Raw genomic sequence first — 20,969 nt, forward strand, 5'->3', positions numbered from 1 at the left:
CAAAGTTGCGACTTAGAGTGAGACACCTGGGCTGAACTAGATGTAGAACGTGGTGATGTAAATTCACTATCACTATCACAGTGTTCTACAGATGTTGATGCAGTTGATGGTTGAGATGATCTGCTTCTGGACTCTGAGAATTGTGTTGCCTTTTCCTTGATATAAGCAGGAGTCTTCAAACAATTGGAAACATGCTTTCTCATTCTTGTCGTACTTCTGATGTATGCAGCACTTGCATTCATATAACACTTTGCCTTTAACTGTTTTATGAAGGAAATAATCCCACACATCATTTTTAGGCTTAGTTCTTCTTTTCATACTGATGAAAACACAATTACACCTTTCACAAAAGAGAATAAATCTGTTATTGCCTCTTCATATACTTTTTGTGATGCTTCCAGAAAGTTCCATAACAGTCAGAATTCCTGACTCATGAATGTTCTAGAAAGTTCCATAACATTCTGCAACGTTCTATAACGTTCTCAAACTATCTCGAATGATCAAGAAAGCTCTTTAACATTCAGGGTGTTCTAAAAGTTTAATACAATATATTATTTCAGGAGGAAATGAAAAATTAGAAAATTCTCAAAAATTCTCGGGAAATAATCTTTTGGAGAATATATTCACCTCACATCACTAATTGTTACTGTGCCATGCACGCACTTAGGAAGTACAGTGGCAAATGAATGATGCTCCTCAGAGCAACTACTCCAGTACTGGCATTGCATATAGGTGCTGCCAGTGCATATAGACGTCCTTTCTGCTTCTCCAATGATGGTTTAAGGTTAAATTAACAAGGAAAAACAAGTGGAACTGGCAAGCACATGTAAGGAGTTTGAATCCAGAGGGTATATTTACACAGGGATAAAAGACCTGCATCACAGTTAGAGCTGGCATGGAATGGCTGACTGGAGCTTGTGGGTCTTGGGCTTGGATGGGAGCCCAAGCTCTGGGACCCTTTACCCTCACAGAGTTCTAAGGCTCTGACTGCAGCCTGAGTTTGTATGCAGCAATTATTAGGTCCTGGAGCATGAGCCCAAGTAAGTTCACCCAGGCCAGCCAGAGCTTTTTTAATGCCTGTGTAAACCTACAGTAAGTGGATGGAAAAACCATAGGATAGTTGTAGTGGAAAGTTTTCTTGTTCAAAAAGTACATTTTGAAGATTGTTAAGCAACCCATTCTTATTTAGGCTCTCATCACAGCTGGTTTTGCACAAACATTAGCATATGTTTATTTGAATTTCTTAAGCTGTTCCTGACTATTTTAAGGGACACTGACAACTTAAACAAAACTAACCTTTTTTTTAACCTGCTATTTACAATTAACACTTAAATTGCTGAAACTAAAAGATCAGGAAAAAATTGGTAACTGAAAGAATAAATTCTTGGTTGACTGAAGCATCTTCCAGGCTGATGCATACAAACTTTTCCATAAGGATGTTAAGGACTAGTTGAGTATCCGATAAGCATTTGCTTAATTGGGTAGTCCAGTCAACTAGTCAATTCCCCCCCCCCCCCCCCCCCCGTTGCCTCTATCAGATAGAGGCAGCATAGGGGGGGAGAGGAGATGGCAGTCCCACTTTGAAATGCTGTGGTGGTGTTTCAAAGGGGCAGCACTGCACAGCTGATCCCAGGCTTTGTGTAGTGCTGCCCATTTGAAACGCTGCCATGGTGTTTCAAAGCTGCAGAGCTGCGTGGAGCCCAGGGTCAGCTGGGGACTCCCTAAATGACCCGGGGCTCCCTGTGGTATTTCCGCGGAACCTGGAGTCAGCTGGGGAGTCCCCAGCTGATTCCAGGCTCCATGCGGCGCTGCTACTTTGAAATGCATGGGAGCCTGGGATCAGCTGGGGATTCCGGGTTCTGTGGAAATGCCGCACGGAGCTTGGTCAGCTGGGAGTCCTTCACTGAGCCCAGGCTCCATGAGGGCACTTCAGCGCTGAAATGCTATGTGGAGCTCCTGCTGGGGGACTCTTGTACATTTCAAAGCTGGCACACCACGTGCAGCGAGGGTCCAGCAGGAAGTCCAGCTGACTCTGGGCTCCATGAGGCTACTTCCACTTTGAAATATGCTGTGGGCTTTTGTGCATTTCAAAGGGTAAGCGCCCTCATGGAGCCCGGAGTCAGCGGGACTTCCCTCTGGCCCTGGGCTGCAAGAGGAGTTCCATATTCCTCCTTTGAAATGTACAAGACCCCCAGCGGGGGCTCTTGTATAATTCAAAGGAGGAATATGGAAGTGCCTATCAACTAGTCAATGGGAATTCCATCGACTACTCGACTAGTGAATTGCCCATTAGTTAACATCCTTACTTCTCCATACAGCTCTGATAATGTGCAATAAGATGCTAAATTGAGTTATGGTAAATGTGCATTTTGGATTGTAGGAATTCAGTCTGTTTCCATTTATAACTTACAATGTAGAAATGCCTACAGTGCCTACAATACACTTGAGTTTTAAACTGCCTCCTGCAAAGAGACAGATGTCAGATATAAAGAACAATATCTAAAAATGCTGCTGTGTATGAATGCTGTTTTACCTGTGCCTGCATAAATAAATGTTACTAAGTTCACTCAGTTCATTTCTTTAATTACTGTTTTATAGTTAATGGGCAGCCAAGACCTCTAGAATCCAATCAAGTGAAATATCTCCGTCGAGAGCTGATTGAACTTCGCAACAAAGTGAATCGCTTGTTGGATTGTTTAGAACCACCTGCTGAACCAGGGCTTTCTACTAGCCTACCTGAAAATGGTAGGTAGGGCAATTCTGTTGTCAAACTGTGCTTCTACTTATTGCAAGAAAGAGTCTTGCCTACTAATTCTGTCAGTCTGAAGACTGCTTTTCAGCTCCTGTTTTGGAAGCTTACACTGTCAGTTCTCTTAAGGTTACTTACTTATTGTACTCGTCTTAGTCTTTTAACTAGGAGGAGTATTGTACCAAGTTAAGAAATATTGACTATTTCCTAACTGGTTATTTGAAGATACTGTTATCTTCCAAAGTAACTAGGGGTCTGCTCCCCCTGCTTGCTATGCCCACCAGCTCTTCCCTCTCTTGGGGTTAGGTGTCTGGCCAGGGAAAGGGTGCAGGAATGGGCTGGGAGCAGAGTGTCTGGCTGGGGGGAGGGTGCAAGAGCAGGGGTGGGAGTAGGAGCAGGTTGGAGTCTCGGTGGAAGGGGTGAGTGAGTAGTGGTGTGGAGCCTCAGCTTGGCGCAGGGGGTATGAGTGAACAGTTCTCGGCCGAGGTGTTGTGAAACGGAACTGGGAGTAGGGGGAGGGGAGGGCACATGGCTCCTGGCCCCTGCTCTGCCCTCCAGAGCAGCAGGGAGGGTGCGCTGCTCCTCCTTCCCCCAAAGAAGCGGGGAGGGTGGGCGGCTTCCAGTCTTCCCCCTCCCAGATTTCCAGAGAGGGGAAGCTGTGTGGCTCCTGCCTGGCAGCAGGGAAAAAAATTATATATAGAGAGAGATTATTTAGGTAATTTAAACACCCCTGTGAGTTGGGTAAGTAGTAATATATTTATTGTGCCTAAAAGATGTGATGTTTCTTAAAATGAAAGAAAACAAATACTGATACTTCAGTAGTAATTGTCAGGGTGCATGGTCTTTTATGGGGATTAATAACCAGTTGGGAGCAGTTGATTTTTTGAAGCATAAACTGAAAAGGATTTGAGCTTAAGTGGTTGCTCCATTTTGAGTAATAGCAACAAGGTATCTGACATGGATTTTCTGGGGTTAGTGCAGTTTCGTTTTGATAAGCACAAAACTGTACCCTATTTTGAGTACTTAAAATAATAAAAGATACAGTAACACCAAACACTTAAGTTACCTGTTTTCCCCCTCTATTGGGCACCTTCCTCTGTGCTAGCTGTCCTATGCTGGGACAATTTAGAAAAGCAGGCACTTGCTTCATGTTTAGGAAGAAGTCTTGGGCTCTGTAGCCAATGATTTTATTTTTTATTTTTTGTGTTCATTTATTGTTTCGTGTTATGGTTAATCAAGGTACTTGATATGTACTTGTGATATGTTAAGATTAATGCACAGAATTATAAAAATGTACTTAAGCAACTTATAAAAGTAAGTAACATTTAGAGGAATTAAGTGATAGGTCAGACAAGCTGAAGGTACAAAGAAACTGAAGGCTGAAGCCTGCAAGATTTAGCTTAGCTATTTTAGGCCTTGGATATAAGAAAGGGGTGACTTAAAATGATGTAATGCCCTAAGATTTTGAGAAAAGAGGCAGAAACTACTAATACTGTGGAAGCAGATATGGGGAAATTAAATATAATTGTAAAAGTGCTGTAATAGCTAAAATGTGTTCATAACACATGCCTTGACTAGAAGGCGATACATCAATGTGTATAGCCCATCAAATTTGGGGTCCCTCCTTGTCTCCAGGAGACATAGATCAGGGAGAGCACATGAGGGACAATGACAGCATGTACAAGTACATAATGTAGGTGTAGACAGAATCGAGATCTAAAAAGAGGGCATCTAGAATAGGCAAATTGAGCTTCTGATGGGAAACTCCAACAGGAACCTCTCTTGTATTGACAAGCAATCCATGTGAGGGCTGACAGGTTCTAACACCGTCTAGAAGGATGGGAGTATTTCCGTAGTTATAGTTCCTGCATGGCACACATCCTTTTTTGGAATGATATATGCTGCTACTTTTATGATTTTATTGGCAATTTTAATCTACTAAAAGATAGATGCTTTTGTAATTATACGTGTGATTTTCTTACAATTTCTTGTGCCTTAGATCTAGAACTAACAGATAAGTCTGATTTAAGACTGTAGTTGCCAGATTAGAGCCCAGGGAGTATGATTATAAATAGAATAAGGCTGTAGTTCTCAGGGTATTTTTTTAGTATTTGTAATACTATTCAGTCTAGGAGTCCCAGTCTTGAACCAGGAACCCATTATGCTTGGGGCTACACAAATAGAACAAAAAAGGGCCCTGCCCCAATGAGCTTACAGTTTAAATCAGTTTGTGTACTATGCAATTCTGCTTCAGAAGTGAGTTAAGACTGAACCTTTTCCTATTGACCTCTGCAGTGGGTATGTAGAAAATCTTAATTCTCCAGTTATTCTGACGAGAGTTACAAGTTGAGTGCAGCTTTTAAAATTTACTTTAAGTTTTATATATATGAGCTGCCATGGAACATTTCCCTCTGTTTCCTTGTTACAAAATGGTACTTCAAATTTATAAGCCTTTTCCAGAAATTTGTAATTGGTGGATGTGACAAACAGCTCTCTTGCTATGTACAGATCTCTTGCTATGTTTTTAGACGCTGTGGATGGTAATGAAGAAAAACCTGCTGCTACTGACTCTTCTGTCAAGCCTTCTACTCAAGTTATAGCAGCAAGTATGTCTGCTTTTGATCCATTAAAAAATCAAGATGAAATCAACAAAAATGTCATGTCAGCATTTGGGCTGACAGATGATCAGGTGTCTGGTAAGGATATATATTTTATTGAAAATAAGCGCAACAGATTTTTATTGTTGGCAGTTAAAACTTCAGTCTTGTTATTAAATTACTTTGTGGTTTGAATGTGTTAGGTTACTATTTCTATTCAGTACTTTGTTTTTACAGAATCCCATAATGTGGTAGTTTTTAACTGCCTGGATTGAATTGGCTTACCATTTCTGATGAATATATGTAACACATTTATATTGCATTGTTTTTAGATATGTGGAGAGCAAAAATATCTTATAGTAACTTAAACTAAAACTATCAGCTTACTATTAATGTAAAGTTTTTGAGCCTGCTTAAATAAGTGGGCACAGCTGAATTAAATCTAGGGATTTGCACCTGCTTATGCAAGTTAGGCCTTTGTGTTTTTGTTTAAATCTCTCACCTAAGTAACATCAATAAACCAAACAAACCTTTGAGTCAACTTGACTTTGAGTTTCACATGTTTGTTAGAGTGGCAAATACTGGTCAGAAATTCAAACAAACTAACTCTCCATTGCTATTTAAAATAAACATTTATAATGATTCTAAATTCTGTTTAAAGGATATAACAAAAGAAGCAAGTATTTACAGTACTAAGTATTGTTAATCAAAGTATTGTTACTAAATTAAGTCTTGACAATAATACTTGCAGAGCTAGTACAATATCTATGCAAAGGTAAGATAGGACTAGATAGGACTAAACACTGACTACATACTCATCACCAGCTGATTCAAACATTCCAGACAGGTATTCCTGAAAAGAAAACATATTAATATCATCTTAAATCCCTTAAACAAAATTAAGGTCAACACACGAGCATTGATGTGTGAAATTAGGCTGTCAGTCTACAGGGTTTGTTTTCTGTACTTAGATTTTATAGCTGTAAAGATACTTTATGCAGGAATTTCAGCACTTTGGATAATCCTGTATCAGTCTATTTGGAATACAACAGATTGAGAACCAAGTGACAGCCTTGTGGCTTAATCGTGTAAGGGCTGCCACCTACACTGAGTTGCAGTGATTTACTAGTGGGAGGTTTCTTAATTTTGAAATTTATTATTTTGTTGGCTCAGACATCTATTGTATTTAATGTGTTGCCTCTAAAATCAAAATAGTGTAATCTCCCATTTTTATATTAGTGGCAATAAAGCCTTTGTCAATCTCTTATAAACTGTAACTTGCTATGAAGTAAAATTGGAATCCCACTCTTCTTATGCGAAAAAATTGCCAACCTAAACCCCTAATTTCCTATAAGCTTCCATTTTAGAACTTCAGGGGGTAGCCGAGTTAGTCTGTGCATGATAAACTTGAAAAACAACAAATAGTCTGGTAGCACTTAATAGACTAACAAACCATGTAGATGGTATGAGCTTTCGTGGGCACAGCCCACTTCTTCAGATGACTGGATTAATGAAGTTCCTCAGCACAAATCTTTTTTTAAGATTCCTTCTGGCCAAAGAAAGAATAGTGGAAATACTGACCATATTCATGTGCAGATGGCAGAGAACGCGATTATTTGTTAGAAACAAGAGATAACAGATATTGTTAAAACCAGACCTTCATATCAACACTATTGGCAGTATTCTATATAACAAGGGTGGAGAACCTGGCCCTCTGCTTACCTGGATTTGGTCCCAAGGATTTCTCAGGTACCCCCTCCTACCCCGACCCTGCACTGTACCATCCTCCCAGACCCACTAACCCAGACCCCACACCTCAAACCCACTTTCAAACAGCCCCCTCCCAAATACTAAACCCTTCATTTTTGGCCCCTCCCTAGAGCCTCATGTGAGTGAGATGGGTTGTGTTTTTGCTTTTTTGCTTCTCACTTTTTTGCAATCCCTAATTGATTTTTCTTTGGGTCAGTGGCCCCCAACTGAAAAAAGGTTCCTCACTCCTTCCATACAATAACTAATATTTGATTTTTAAAATAATCATAAAAATGTTACTATTTCCGTACAGTTGTTAGTTGCATTATAGTAATTCAAAAACACAAATCTGTTGCATACTCATATCTGGAAAACATCAGCTTTTGCTATTTTCTGGATACTTGTTTCTGCTGTTTTTGGCCAATGGGAGTGTCTTGTACAAGCCTATTTTTTTCTGTCAGGAGCAAGTACCTATAGTGTTGAACATTACTGCTTATTGCTCCTGGTGAGGATACATTTTATAAGTTTTTAATATAAGAATTGCATTAAAATATTGGGTTCATAATTAGGTTTGGAGGGATTAGGGTTTTTATTGGTAAATATCAGTAAAAAACGATTTAATTGTATGCACACACACCAGTAAAAAATAAAGTAAGAAAAATGTTGCTTGAGTACTTATTAGAGTAAAAATCTAGTAATTTAAACTTTCTGAATTACGCTTGTTACAAATACAACTGGGAATGAATAGCTTAAAAAAGACTTGTTGATTAAGGATACTTATTTTGTATATTTTGACATGTGACAGTGAGTTTATTTAATTGTTTATAAAGCTTACACTTTTTGAAGCTGTCTACTGCCATTAAATTATCTGACCTTCCTGTAATTTCATGCAACTATAAACATTTAAATAAAAATCTAAAATAACTTAAATAAACATACATACAAGTTGCAATTATAAAAAAAGTCAAGTTTATTGATAATGTACTATGTTAAAACAATATACTAAATTTTTGATATTGTAGGCATAAAAAGTATACTATGTTCTGGAAAAATGCAGTCTAATCTGTAAATGTGTTGCAGTGTCAGATTTGTTACTAAACTTACATAAAACATAAATCACTTTAAGGTTACAAGGTTGCTCAAGAGATAAGTATTTGTGAGCTAGATATAGATCATTGGGTTGGTAGGAATGCAGCATTAATTTGCAGGCTTTGGGTCAAAATGTACATTAAATATATGTTGTTGTTTTTTCAGTTGGATATTCCAGAACTTTTTACAGACTTAAAATATCCCGAATCTACCTAGTCTTAGCAACTTCAAACTATTCATTAGCATTCCAATGACTACTTTTCGGTAATTATGGTCAAACAGAAACCTGCCATATCCTAAACAGAAACCCAAATGAGTCTTTAGAATATTGAGAACAAAAACTCTGTCAAATACTTATTTGCTTTAGAAAATAATGGTAAGTAACCCCAGCAGATATTTTCCAAATAGACTGGTTTTTAAATTGAGACTTCATTTACTGTTCCGTAAAATAGTTTAAACTCTTCAAATGTAAAGCTGTGTAAAACTGGAAAGTACTTAATCATTTCACTAATGTCTCTTGTTCATCTATCAAGTTTAAAATGATAAAGCTTTTTTTTGCTTGTTCTTTTCCCATGCTTACTGTAGTCTCTTGCTTCTTTAGGACCACCTAGTGCCCCTGTAGAAGAACGCTCAGGAACACCTGATAGCATTGCTTCCTCCTCTTCTGCAGCCCATCCCCCTGGGGTTCAGCCGCAGCAGCCGGCATATGCAGGAACTCAGCCACAAACTGGTCAGATGGAAGGTGGGCGGTACTTTCTCTTTGACTTACCTCATGAAAATTGCAGTCAAAGTTCAATAATTGAGTAGTGTCATTTTTTTCATTAAAAGATTACATTGGAACTTCAAATTGTATGTTTAATGCTGTATATCACTAGGAATCTTACAAGGAATATAAGGGTGCATCTAAACTGCACCATTATTTCGAGTTAACTAGGGTTATTTCAAAGTAACAATGTGAGCATCTACACAGCCATTCCATTATTTCAAAATAATTTTGAAATAATGTATGGCTTATTCCAAAATCTGTAAACCTCATTTTACGAGGAATAACGCCTTTTCTGAAATAGCTATTTTGAAATAAGGTGTGTGTAGATGCTTCACAGCTGCTATTTTGAAGTAGCCCTTCACCAGGGCCATTCTAAGTTATTCCTTCCCAGTGCCTTCTGGGGCTCTAAATCGAGATAGCATGTCTGCACTGCAGGGAAGCCTCAAAATTAGTCTGAGGCAGACTTCCCTAATGTAGACGTGCTATTTCAGAATAACTGTTCTGGAATAGCTTATTTTGCAATGAGCATGCAGTGTAGTTGTACCCTAAGACTCTTAAGGCCACCATTTCCGTTCTCAGAATGTTTTTATAAAGATTCAGTATTAAAACAGTAGATGGTGCTGTAGCTTTGTCTTAAAAGCCAGATGGTATTGAAAAATAACAGGGGAAAAAGAAACATTGCTAAAGTAATTACTTGTAGTAGTAGTAGTAGTAAAATTGTAGTGCAGATGCAAATGTCATCATAAAAACTGACAGGAACGTTAGCCATTCCAGTTGTCAAGCTTCACATTAGAACTGCTTGAAAATTTAGTGTGTACATGTCACTTGGAGTGCTGTGTGTGTCAAGTTGTAATTGATGTCATTTAGTTTTAGAGGAACGATGGGGTAAATCAGTTAAAATGTTGGCCTGCATACTATAAAGTAAGCAGTTATACTCTGCTTACTAATTAAGTCTTTTAGTTCATGTTTCTTAGAAGACAGACAAATTTACTCTCCTGTCCAGAAATCCAGGCCAGCGCAGCTATTAATGCTCTAATATATACAACATATAATGTGTGGCAGATAAATTTGAATGGCCAGCATAGTGACTTACCGGTAATTCTTCCAAAACAGGTTTGGAATCATGTCGACATTATGATTGTAGTTGTTTTTGTGCTCACTTTCTTTCAGGGCCTTACTTACGTGTTACTTTAAAAATTCTGTTTAAGATCCAGACTTTTTGGTATCCTAAGCTCTTACCCATAGTGTGTGATTTGACTTCTTAATATATGGGTGCTTGAAATCTCCATTATATTCAAGTTCTTTATTGTCACTTGTAAAAACAGACACTCCTAACATGCATGTCAGCCTTTTAGATGGAATTGTATTCTAGGAAAGACCTGCTGTGCTCCCTTAACTTTATTTTAAGATGTAGCTTAAAGATCTTTCTCTAGTATTTCTAATTTGATTTTTGTGTTTTACTTATCTGAGGCAAAATTGCAGCCTTCTTTTGATTTCTATACTGTATATTGCGATCTATAGATCAGTGTTGAGCAGGTGGAGTGTAGTGAACACCAAAAAAATGTGACTAAGAGTAACCCAATATCATGTGGCTAACAAAGATTTTAGGACTGATATATATAAGGCACCCATAAAACCAAGGAGACATCAGTAAACTCAAAATTGGCTGATAGGAGCCAAGTCCTCATAATTACAAAATGTGTTGATTGGAAACAGTATAACAAAATATATTAATATATGCTGTTACTGAGTCTGTCAGCTACACAACAGTGTGTTAATATTAGCTTAATATTAATAAGTAACAGCCTCATCCATTTTGTTTGAAAATTCTGATTGAGTAGTTGGTTTGTATATACATTCTTTAGCACTTGAAGTAAAATAATTCTGTGAATTACATTGAACACTTAGTGTGTTCCCTATTTAATTTGTTTGGCTCCTGAGACGTGCTGTATATGCTTTTGGACACTAGTGATTTTAGGTCTATGTTGGCAGCCAGAAAACATAATTGAAAAGTAAGCCTTGTAACTCTGTTTCTAAGAACTCTTTTTGTCAGCAGTTCTTAGGAAAGGAATTCAAATTGACAAAAACAAGGTGTGAGTTTTTACATGTTGACTGTTAAAATATATTAAAGATTTAAAAAAAGGTAAATGGTTTAAATTGCTAACATAGGTCTGGAACCGTTGAGTCATTTGTCAATGTCAAATGAGTGAAAAATTACTCTGTTGGAAAGAGGCAGAAGAGATGACGAAAACTTCACCACAAATCCTTGGTTTTCCCACTAAAAGTCACTGAACATTTAAAAAAACCCACACGCTTATTTCACACTATTAGTATGAGCAAAATTCTTTATAGCACAATACTGAGAGTGAGAAACCTTTTAAAACAATGTAGTCTGGTTAGAAGCCTGTGGACCCACACATTGCTTCCATTTTGATAAATGATGCCAACAAACACAAAGGTTTGTGTGTGTTAGACTATTCTTTTCTAGCATTTTTTTTACAGACCTATTTATATTTCATTATATGCATAAGAGTTAAAATAGAAAATTCCAGGTCCTTTCTTGCCTCTCCAGAATTTTCCATTCTCATTGAATTGAGGTGATTTTATTTTCTCACAATTTTATATTTAAAATAGAATTCTAGTTAGTTTGATTACTGGAAAGAAATCATAGGTTTTGCACTTTGGTCATCACAAATATTTGTGCACTGTTGCTTTATTCCTTGATATACAAATAAGGAACCTTGCCCACAGTGGTCATTTTATTGCTAATATTTATTTCTAATATAAATGTTAGATTCATGAGTGAAAGTTTTGAATACTTTCTACTTTCATAAATTGAGTGAGTTTTAGTGGGGAGATATTGTTTAGTTTCTTTCCAACTCCACATAGTAAGAATGTTTTCCTTGTTTGTTTTCTACAATAGGGCACTAAATGCTTCAGTTGCAGACTGATTTGAAACATTGTTCCAATTTAAAATACCACTTCCATTGTTCTCTAAATTGTTCTTTCACATTTATTTACATTGGTTTAATCAGTCAACATTTTCACATCCTCTGTATTTGAATATTGAAGTAGTTGTCATTCTTGTACATCAAATATTAGGATTCTTTGCCAGAAATTATGGTAATTCTCTGCCTGCAGTATTTTTTTTTTATGTTGGAAAACATTGCAGTTTGGTTTCTATATGCACTTGTGTATTGAAACTTATGAATAAGTTGGGAATTACTGATTTTTGGTCATTCCTTAATTTCTTATTGGAAAAACATTTCATTAATTTAACTGAGATTCATTTAAATCAACGATTGATGCAAATGTACTAGCATTTTAGTGGTAGGTAAAGTGAATCTTGTGGCAATAGATCATAAGTTTGTAAATCACTTCAGGATTTTTCAGGCTGATAGGTGCTATACAAATAGAATGCAATATGCCACGTTTTAGTGTCAAGTAAAATGAAACAGCTGCCTCTGAATTTCAGAAAATCTATAACAAATGCAGGGCTGTTAAACTATAGAATGCTTATATTTTTTTTCATTTGTGCTGTGCTACACTTAACTTTGTATTCAGTACGCTTTGCTTTCAGACTGATCATAGTGGAATGTTTATATAGCTTCAGTAATTATATGGCCACACTAGGATCTTGACTTTTAAAAGTTTAATTTGACATCAGATATTGGGTCTCAGGTTCTGTGTTTCTTTATTAAAAAAAAGTGTGTGTTTAATTCCTAGGCCAGATGTATCAACAGTACCAACAGGGCAGTTATCCTGCTCAGCAGCCACAGGTTCAGCCTCAGCAGCAATATGGGATGCAGTATCCAGGTAAGCAGTTGCTGCTGTTCTCAAATTGCTGTGTAGCTGCCAGATATGATCTTTAAATTGTTCTTAGTGCAAAAATATCAATTCCAGTTCTTCTGCGTTTAGGTGGCAAGGCATGGTGCTGAGGATTGTTAACTTCTCTTGACTTTTGTGGAATTTGAGGGCATTCAGCAGCCTTCACTTTGCCCTTAATTTGTCAGTATTTCTGTTCTAGCAATAATTGTAGAAATGTAAAGTTTACGCTGATGTGTAACTTACTATTATTTGGTGCTACTCTATTCTTAACTAGAGGACTTTTCATAGTTATCCAACAAAATGCCTTGTTACAAAGGCAAACAAATAGAAAGAAAATCATAAGGAGTTAAGCTGTCTAAAGGCAATGTTTAATTCTGTGAGGGTGAGGGGGTTGAAGCCTTCCATTCTAGGAAGTGATGCTGCCCAACCCAATAAAATGTAAAAGGAAATGTCTCTACTTTTCAGTACCTTACAAATCAAATATAGTATCCAACCTGAGGCTTTTCCATTAGATTAGGTAAATACAGAAGAAAGTCTACACTCCAGTGTTCAAACCACGTGTAAATTATCACCCAGAAGAAACTAGTTTCTGGGATTGATTTTTAAATTGTAGAAAACAATAGTATTTAAACTTAGCTGTTTCATTTTCCATAGCTCTCAGCAGAATATATGAAACTTCTCATTGTGACATTGTACTAAATGACCGAGGGGGGTGAAAAGCTAGGCTTCTACAGCTCCAAAACGAAAGAATATTAGGTTTACTTTCATTTCAAAGACATGGGAAAAGGGAACTTTGAATTACTAACAATTGATCCTAGTGATCAGTTTATTTAGCTATTTAGTTACTGCGATAGTAATAAATTAATAAAGGTCTTTAATACTGCTCTGATCCTGTAACCCTATGAAAAGTTTCATAAGGTCAGTAGACATATCAAATATGAACATCTGCCAATTTTAAACTGAAGTTGGTACGATGTACATTCACAGTGTTGATGTCCTTAGTGTTGAATCACACACACAATCTTTTCACTCAAAAAATCAAAACAAAACAAGCAGCAGATCTTTGCTGAACATAGTACACAAGGCACAGAATTCTTTATATGTATGAAGCTATTGCTCCTTCAATAACTTGTCTAGCTAAGTGAATGATTGTGAAGAGTTTAATATGTTTTTAAGATAGACTGTTTACCCTTTGCATAACTGATTAAGCTAAGCTTTGAAACTTCATTTGGGTAAAAGCCCTGGAAACTTCAAACGTAGTTGTTCTCAGTCCTTTTTCCTCCTCTCAGCACTCTAAGCTGTGGCTGATGCTCTATGCAGACTCCCTGCTGTAAGTGTCATAATTTGAAGACGGTGTCAGACCACCTGAAACCTAATTTCAATAGAAGTAGGAAGGTCTGTCTTGAGATTTGAATTGTTCTTTTAATTTCACTCATTCCTAATAGGAATACCATAGCAGACTTAGTATTCTGCTGGAAGACTTTGTATGAAGGTTTGGCATATTGTGGGAGTTCTAATTTCTCATATGTCAGTTTTCTGAAAGTGAAACTACAAATCTGGAAACCTCAAATTACAACACACTATTTTTTGAAAGAAAATTATCTTTATGCTTGGATTAATTTGTAATGAAAACTCTTTACAAATGGGAGACCAGGTAGATCTATACTTTCCCTTTGTAGTTTTCATTCCTTGACCCTCACCACCTTCAAAAGGGATTTGGAATTCCTTCTGCTTCCTTTCTAGCAGCAGTTCCCCTAACAGGGGATTATAGTTTCCACTCTCCTCTTCTGGCAGGTGGGCTTAGCATAGTGCTGACTTTAGGGCATGCAAATGAAAATGGAACTTTTGAGAGGTTTATTTCATGAGTAAATTTTTAGGCTAATCTCAAGGTGAGTTCAAAGTTTACTTCAATGCATTCTTCAGTCCTTATTTTCTATCTTCAGGGCTGTGTGTTTTTAATTTTTCTTATGTATTTGGTGTTTAATGCTGACAGGATTCCAGTCAATGGAGAGGTTTCATTGCAAGTAGCTGCAGGTGTGTTTCTTGATAGAAAAGTAGCTATCAGGATTTTTGTTGTTTATATCTCTGGAGAAATTACCTTCGAAGCTGCTTTTACACAAACAAATCACATTTGAGACATGTTAAACTGATGCCAGCAGCAGCTATAACCTAAAGTGCTGTTCTGCAAAGTTTTCACATTTGTTTAGGGATGTAATCCTTGAATTATATCGCTGACTAATAAATACTAAAAGTTGTGAACTAAACAAAACAGTTGACCATGATTGAGCTGTCAGTGCAGAATACTTGAACTGAATTGACTTATGATCTACTTAGTGAAAGAAAGTTAAAGCTCCTGTCCCAAATGAAACTTCCTTTTTCAGTGTACATTTGAGACCTTTCCATCCCTTCATAAGGGAAAAATGAAGCGTCAATATTCCATTTCCTCCTTGTTTCTCAAATAGAAACCCTGGTGGTAATTATCAGGCTAGAACAGAATCAGTTATTTTTCAGCCTCAATGCAAAAGCTGTATTTTGCTCTGAATTAAAATTTTTCCTGTTACTAGAAAATGTTCCATTTTAGCACACTAAAGTCAGTTCATGTGTGTGTGAAGGACAAGAAAAACTGCAGTTCATATCATCCAGCTGTGTACACTGTCTGGTGCATATTAGACCTATGGATTGTTGGTTGTGCTTATTAGCTATCACTTAAGTCTCTATTTACTAAATCTGTTGCTTTGTTGTTTTTGTCTTCTAGCAGGCTATAGCCAGCAGGCTGCTCCTCCACAGGGACAGCAATTTCAAGGATACAGTCAGCAGGCATCACAGGCTCCAGCTCCTGGTTTTCCTGCTCAGCAACTGCCTGCTCAGCCTCCTCAGCAGTACCAGGCAAGCGCCTACCCACCACAGAACTATACTACACAAGCCTCCCAGCCTGCTAATTATAATGTGACCCCTGCTTCTCAAGCTGGAATGGCTCCAAGCCAGGCGGGCACGTATCAGCCCAGGCCAGGTTTTACGCCACCTCCTGGAAGTACTATGACTCCCCCTCCAAGTGGGCCTAACCCTTATGCACGCAACCGTCCTCCCTTTGGTCAGGGCTATACTCAGCCAGGACCTGGCTACCGATAAGGAAGCTCAGCTGCTAAATGACACAGGTAAATACAAGCAGCTATTAACTACTACATCCCAACAGAGTCCAATATTTAAAATTGGTATTGATGTTCCAAAATGATAAGGCTGAGCATTCTTTCACTGTTGCTGGAACAAAAGACCAAATGATTCTTATTTCCTGCTTTAAACTATATCAGCTTCCTACTTAGATTTTCGGGTTTTGGAAACACTTCCTAAATGTTTGTAAGGTGATTGACATTCTAGCTTGACCTGTCTGAAGGAAATTAAAATGATAGTTGGAAATTTAGCCCACTTTATCTGGCTTGTTTTTACTAATACCATGATGTACTAAATTAGACCCATTCTGGAATTAAAACTAGGTATTATGTATAAATTGTAACATTCACACCGAATGCTAATAAAAATATTGAGTTCAGTACTTGTTTTTTAATTATTAAGCACTCTTGATGAGATGACACAAGCACATTTGTTTGTATATAATGTATACCTGTCAGGTTTTAGTTCAGAGTCTATGTATATATAACTAGCACACACACACATGGGTTAAACATTACAAATGCAGATTGGGATTTAATGATGTATTCAGGACTATCATCATTGGATGCTTTTGTTAGACTACCAAATCATGTTTTTTGTTGCATTAGTACAGCTCACATTGAGTAAATACACTGCATTAAGGCACATACCCAGTGGCTTTAATCCATCATTCAGTGGAAGCTTTGACTTGATAGGAATTTCTTGGTGTTTAATGTTTCCCAGCCAAACAAGGAATTTAAAAAAATGTGCTACAAACTTTTTTTGCCAGCCAGAAAACCTAAATCAGTACCTGTAACAAAACCTTCAGTTACAAGGAAAAACAGTGTAAAGAGCTGTGCAAACCTGTTTACAAATATTCTCATCTTCCACTTTGGTAGGGGAGATTGTAATGTATCCTTTTATGATCATATATAACATACTGAACAGGCAGTCTTCTGAGACACACAATGGTAAGTGAAAGGTAGCGCCAAAGTGGAAAGCCAACCAATATACAAAAACTTGACATGGTTAAAAAATATTTTATTCGAGTACAGTGTACCTGCAATGTACTTTAAGGCATTTTCTACAAATGACATTTATTTGGTGTTCCTGTTCATACCTTTTCTAATACAATGAATAAACACCCTGCTCAAAAAAATCTCTTTAGTTCATAAATGTTCAGGGAAGTACAGAATCTAGTCTGTAGAGAGGGGACAGGTTTTTAATGGAACAACTCACATTCAAAACTAACTGCTTTTCCCATGCTAACAATTTTGAAATAGAGGAAACTTGATTGTTAAATAAACTGGTATTTTGAGCATATCCTCCCACACCTCATTATCTTACTCTAAATTCTGTGGTGCTATATACATTTGGCCTGCAAAGTAGTTTATCAAAATTTCAGAAAACCCACTGCAAGAGGTGCAGATTTGACTTCTGTTGCTCAGGCACTCTTGAAAAGCCTGATTAAGTAAAAACACCATCCATCAACTCAACATGGAAGAGTACTAATGCTAACTGGATACTGTTTAAGTAGCAACTGTATTTACAGGGATAGACTAATTTTAACCATGTGAACAGGCAATTTTAATATGGATGTGCAAGTCTGACTGTCACCAAGAAACTATGCTTGCATTTCTTTAAAAGCTTACAATTGCTTTTTTGGTGCACTAAAGCATTGAAATATAACACGTTTTCTTTTAATTTTGGCAAGAACACAAATTGTTTAGATACAAGGGGAAAAGCTCTTCAATCTGGGTATTTATAAAGTACAGAAGTCAGTCCCAGAACATTCTAATTTAATAATTTAAGTGTATGGAGAAATTGGAGACTTACAGAATTACCTTGATAAGCAGCATATGACACTACTTCAATAACAGAGTGAATATCTAAAGTTAAATGTATACTGCAGTTTCTTGATCAACTTAGCCATTACTCTCCCTCAAAACATTTATTACAACAATGTGATAAATAATATACAAATTGTATCTTTTAAAATACCATATAAACTGTACCTTATTAGCCAGAATATAGGGAGCCAGCTTCCCCAGACCTTATCCTTTTCCTTGTGCTTTCTGGTAAAAATGGAGTAACTATAGTAAGCAGCCTATGCTATTAAACACAGTTAATGCAGTATTGTCATAAGTTTATAAACTTTATACATGACTAAACATGGAAGACAGGAAGACCATAAATGTTTCCATCGCTGAACTTGTTTGGGAGAAGGGCATGGTAGTGGTAGGCCTTTGTTCATTTTCGAGTTCATATAGCAACTACCATTTACCAGGTATTGACGTTCCACACTCATACCAATGGACATAGTTAATATGGGTCGAACCACCTATTTTTCCAAACTTGACAGGTTCCTGACGAACTGCTCTGAAAAAGCCTAATAAACAATGAGGAAAGATTTAGAGGGGGGAGAAAAAGACTACCTTTCACAGGGTGTATTTCAGAAGCTCAGGGGTTACATTCACACCTTTCCAAATGCCAGAGTACTGTTTACTGAATTTCAAGACATTGGGTGCTGCTGGACACTGTCCTCCCTTTGCTACACAACAATCCATTCTGGACAAGCTGGGGCAGAGGAAGGGGAAACAATCCTTCTCAAAGGCTACAGCTACACTATAAACTTTTTCTGGAAGAGGAAATGCAAATAGAGCACTCATTTGCATATTCTCTTCTGATCCTTTTTGCCGAATAAGTTTTTGCACAAAAAAGCGCTGTGTAAACAGCACCTTTCTGTGCAAAAAAAAACTTCCTCATTGAGTACTAACTCTAATTGGATTCTATTTTACTTTTTTATTAGTACTAACCACTAATTTGGACTTATTGAGGAAGAAGGGATCTTGTGCATAAAACGATCAGGAGAGAATATGCAAATGAGCACTCAATTTGCATTCCCTCTTCCTGAAAAAGTTCATAGTGTAGCTGTAGCCATACCTGAGAAGGTTGAGGGTGCCTTCTCTGGAGCGCTCCCTATCCAGAACACACATGGAGAGTGGGCAGGAAGTGGAGCATTCTCTCTCCCTGGTGTCAGTGGAAGATGAGGGGAAAGTCTTATACCTTCCGCCTTTTGGATCTATGAAGCCCTCACAACATACAGTGACATCCAGGGTTTGCTATGCTGGAAAAAGTTGCAGCCTGTGTTTCTTACCTCTACTGTACTTCAGGGAGAAAAACTCCATAATTTAATTGGGGTGGAGGGGACGGAACCCAACTAGCTAAGCAAAAATTAGAGGTGGGACTGACCACCTGTGGGCAAGTTTCTGGTTTCCTAATTAGGGAAATGATTGGCAAGGAAGTACATGCACATTGTTACATGTCACTGACTGATGTACACGTTAAGTGCAGACCAGACGTGTGTCCCTGAATAAATGCTGCTTCCACTTTAGTACACAAAAAGAGGGGACCGTTGTCCAAAGCCTGCCTCACTGTCTACTACAAGTCACCAACTATTTCCTGGGTACGCTGGAACATCTGCTGAAATTGACTTTTGGAAAAGACTAGCCAGTAAGTGACTCCTGTAGTTATGTTAACATTGGGAAAAATTTCAGTTAGCTTTAACATAGCAACTTCAAGTGAAATGCACACTGAACTTGTCTTGTGAAAACTTCTGTAAATATGATCTTGCTGAAGATTTAGCAGCTGAGGTATGAACTGTTAAAACTCTGCTTGAAAGCAAACATTAATTCTCTTTGTCATGTTTGAAAGCTTAGCAGGTACTGGTATCTGGCATTTCAGAGCTTATTACTGACTTGACAATGCCAGTTTATAATATTTGTATAAAGCTCAGATAATGCATCTGTCCGTCTAGGGCAAAGAGCTTTCCTTTCCATGATAAAGGGTTGAAAGTCATCTGACTCCCAGGTTGCGTAAGATCTTTAGGCTTGGCTAGTCCTCAATGGTTTTGGGTTCTGAGTTGGAGTAGAATCTTGTCAAGCATGAAGGATAGTTTGGATCTACTGGGCAGAGAACTAACTTTGGCACTAACTCGGACTGGTGTTGGCCATTAAGCCATTAGCAGGAGAGATTTTGAAAGTTTTATTGCAACAATGCTCTTCAGAACTTACCATCTTCCATGGGTAGCTGGTCTGAAGAAACTTGCTGCCCTGTCCTTCCATCTAAAAATGAGTCCACAAATTGACAATGATCTTCTCCATGTCCCCTCTGATCTCCTATGCTGTAAAATTTACCTGAAAACAGAAAGTATCATGATAAAAACCCTTTGAGCAACAACAGCAAAACTTTTGTTAGTTCCTTTGTAAGTAATCAGGTTCTGAGTTGAATTCCAGCATTCATTGTGAAGTCTGATGCTATCTCAGTTGAGATCTAACTCTGCTTTTACAGCATTGTGTAAATACCTAAATGGTAATGCCAGTTAATGAAAAGGGAAACATTTTCTTTTGGTAAAAGCAGAAATTTCCATCTCTCTGTCCCTCCATCTGTGAGTCTGTCTGTTCAAAAACTCCTCCTAATGGTAAGAACTAGGACAGAGGGGGCAATAACTTTTGATGGGAGTTGCACTCTAAGGTTTTGGAAAGTGGTTGAGGGCCACGCTCTTCCATGATATTAATGCAGGAAGTGCAGGGGGTGAGATGGAGGTTGGGTGCAGAAGGGAGTTTAGGATAAGAAACTGGGGTACAGGAGGGAGAGTGGATGAAGAAGGCAGTTGTGACCTGGGACACTGGACTGACTCATGAGATGACTTAAAAGTAACTTTAATTCAGAGAAGTAGCTGAGTGGACAAATAAGGGGCTGCAGGTTTCTGACCACTGTATATATGGATGCAGGGGAGGGTATCAGAAGGTGTGGGGTATGTGTAGAGGTGGAGTAGAGGGGGCAGAGGGTTGAGGAAGGGAGGGACTGGGATGGCAGAGGCAGGCTCTGGCCAGGAGACTTACCTGAGTGACTCCCAGCCATCAGCCAAGCATGTCTCTCAGGCAGACAGGGAGGCTGCTCTGCCCCTGCACAAGGCCATGTGCTTGTGTGAATAACTATGAGTTGGAGGGGAGGAGATATGGGGCTTCGTGGCTGTTATTTC

At 37.9% G+C, this 20,969-nt stretch overlaps 2 protein-coding genes across 42 annotated transcripts in view; one reads left to right on the top strand and one right to left on the bottom strand.

Annotated features, from left to right (window-relative positions):
• Positions 1 to 16,325, top strand: part of TFG (trafficking from ER to golgi regulator) — a 34,544-nt gene extending 18,219 nt beyond the window's left edge. For 2 of the 4 annotated variants that reach the window (XM_075907597.1, XM_075907627.1), the window contains 5 exons: positions 2,599 to 2,745; positions 5,278 to 5,445; positions 8,786 to 8,926; positions 12,677 to 12,766; positions 15,534 to 16,325. In XM_075907597.1, the coding sequence (XP_075763712.1) occupies positions 2,599 to 2,745; positions 5,278 to 5,445; positions 8,786 to 8,926; positions 12,677 to 12,766; positions 15,534 to 15,907 (920 nt within the window). In that variant the 3' untranslated portion in view covers positions 15,908 to 16,325. The remainder of the gene's footprint in view (positions 1 to 2,598; positions 2,746 to 5,277; positions 5,446 to 8,785; positions 8,927 to 12,676; positions 12,767 to 15,533) is intronic. The other 2 variants (XM_075907608.1, XM_075907619.1) reach the window with 2 other exon arrangements.
• A 624-nt stretch (positions 16,326 to 16,949) lies between these two features.
• Positions 16,950 to 20,969, bottom strand: part of ABI3BP (ABI family member 3 binding protein) — a 323,405-nt gene continuing 319,385 nt past the window's right edge. For all 38 annotated transcript variants that reach the window (XM_075907457.1, XM_075907515.1, XM_075907462.1 and 35 more), the window contains 2 exons: positions 19,999 to 20,121; positions 16,950 to 18,314 (listed from right to left, as the gene is read on the bottom strand). In XM_075907457.1, coding sequence (XP_075763572.1) covers positions 18,199 to 18,314; positions 19,999 to 20,121 — 239 coding nt within the window. In that variant the 3' untranslated portion in view covers positions 16,950 to 18,198. The remainder of the gene's footprint in view (positions 18,315 to 19,998; positions 20,122 to 20,969) is intronic.

The sequence above is a fragment of the Pelodiscus sinensis genome, chromosome 1, assembly GCF_049634645.1.
Source record: "Pelodiscus sinensis isolate JC-2024 chromosome 1, ASM4963464v1, whole genome shotgun sequence".
Classification (NCBI taxonomy): Eukaryota; Metazoa; Chordata; order Testudines; family Trionychidae; genus Pelodiscus; species Pelodiscus sinensis.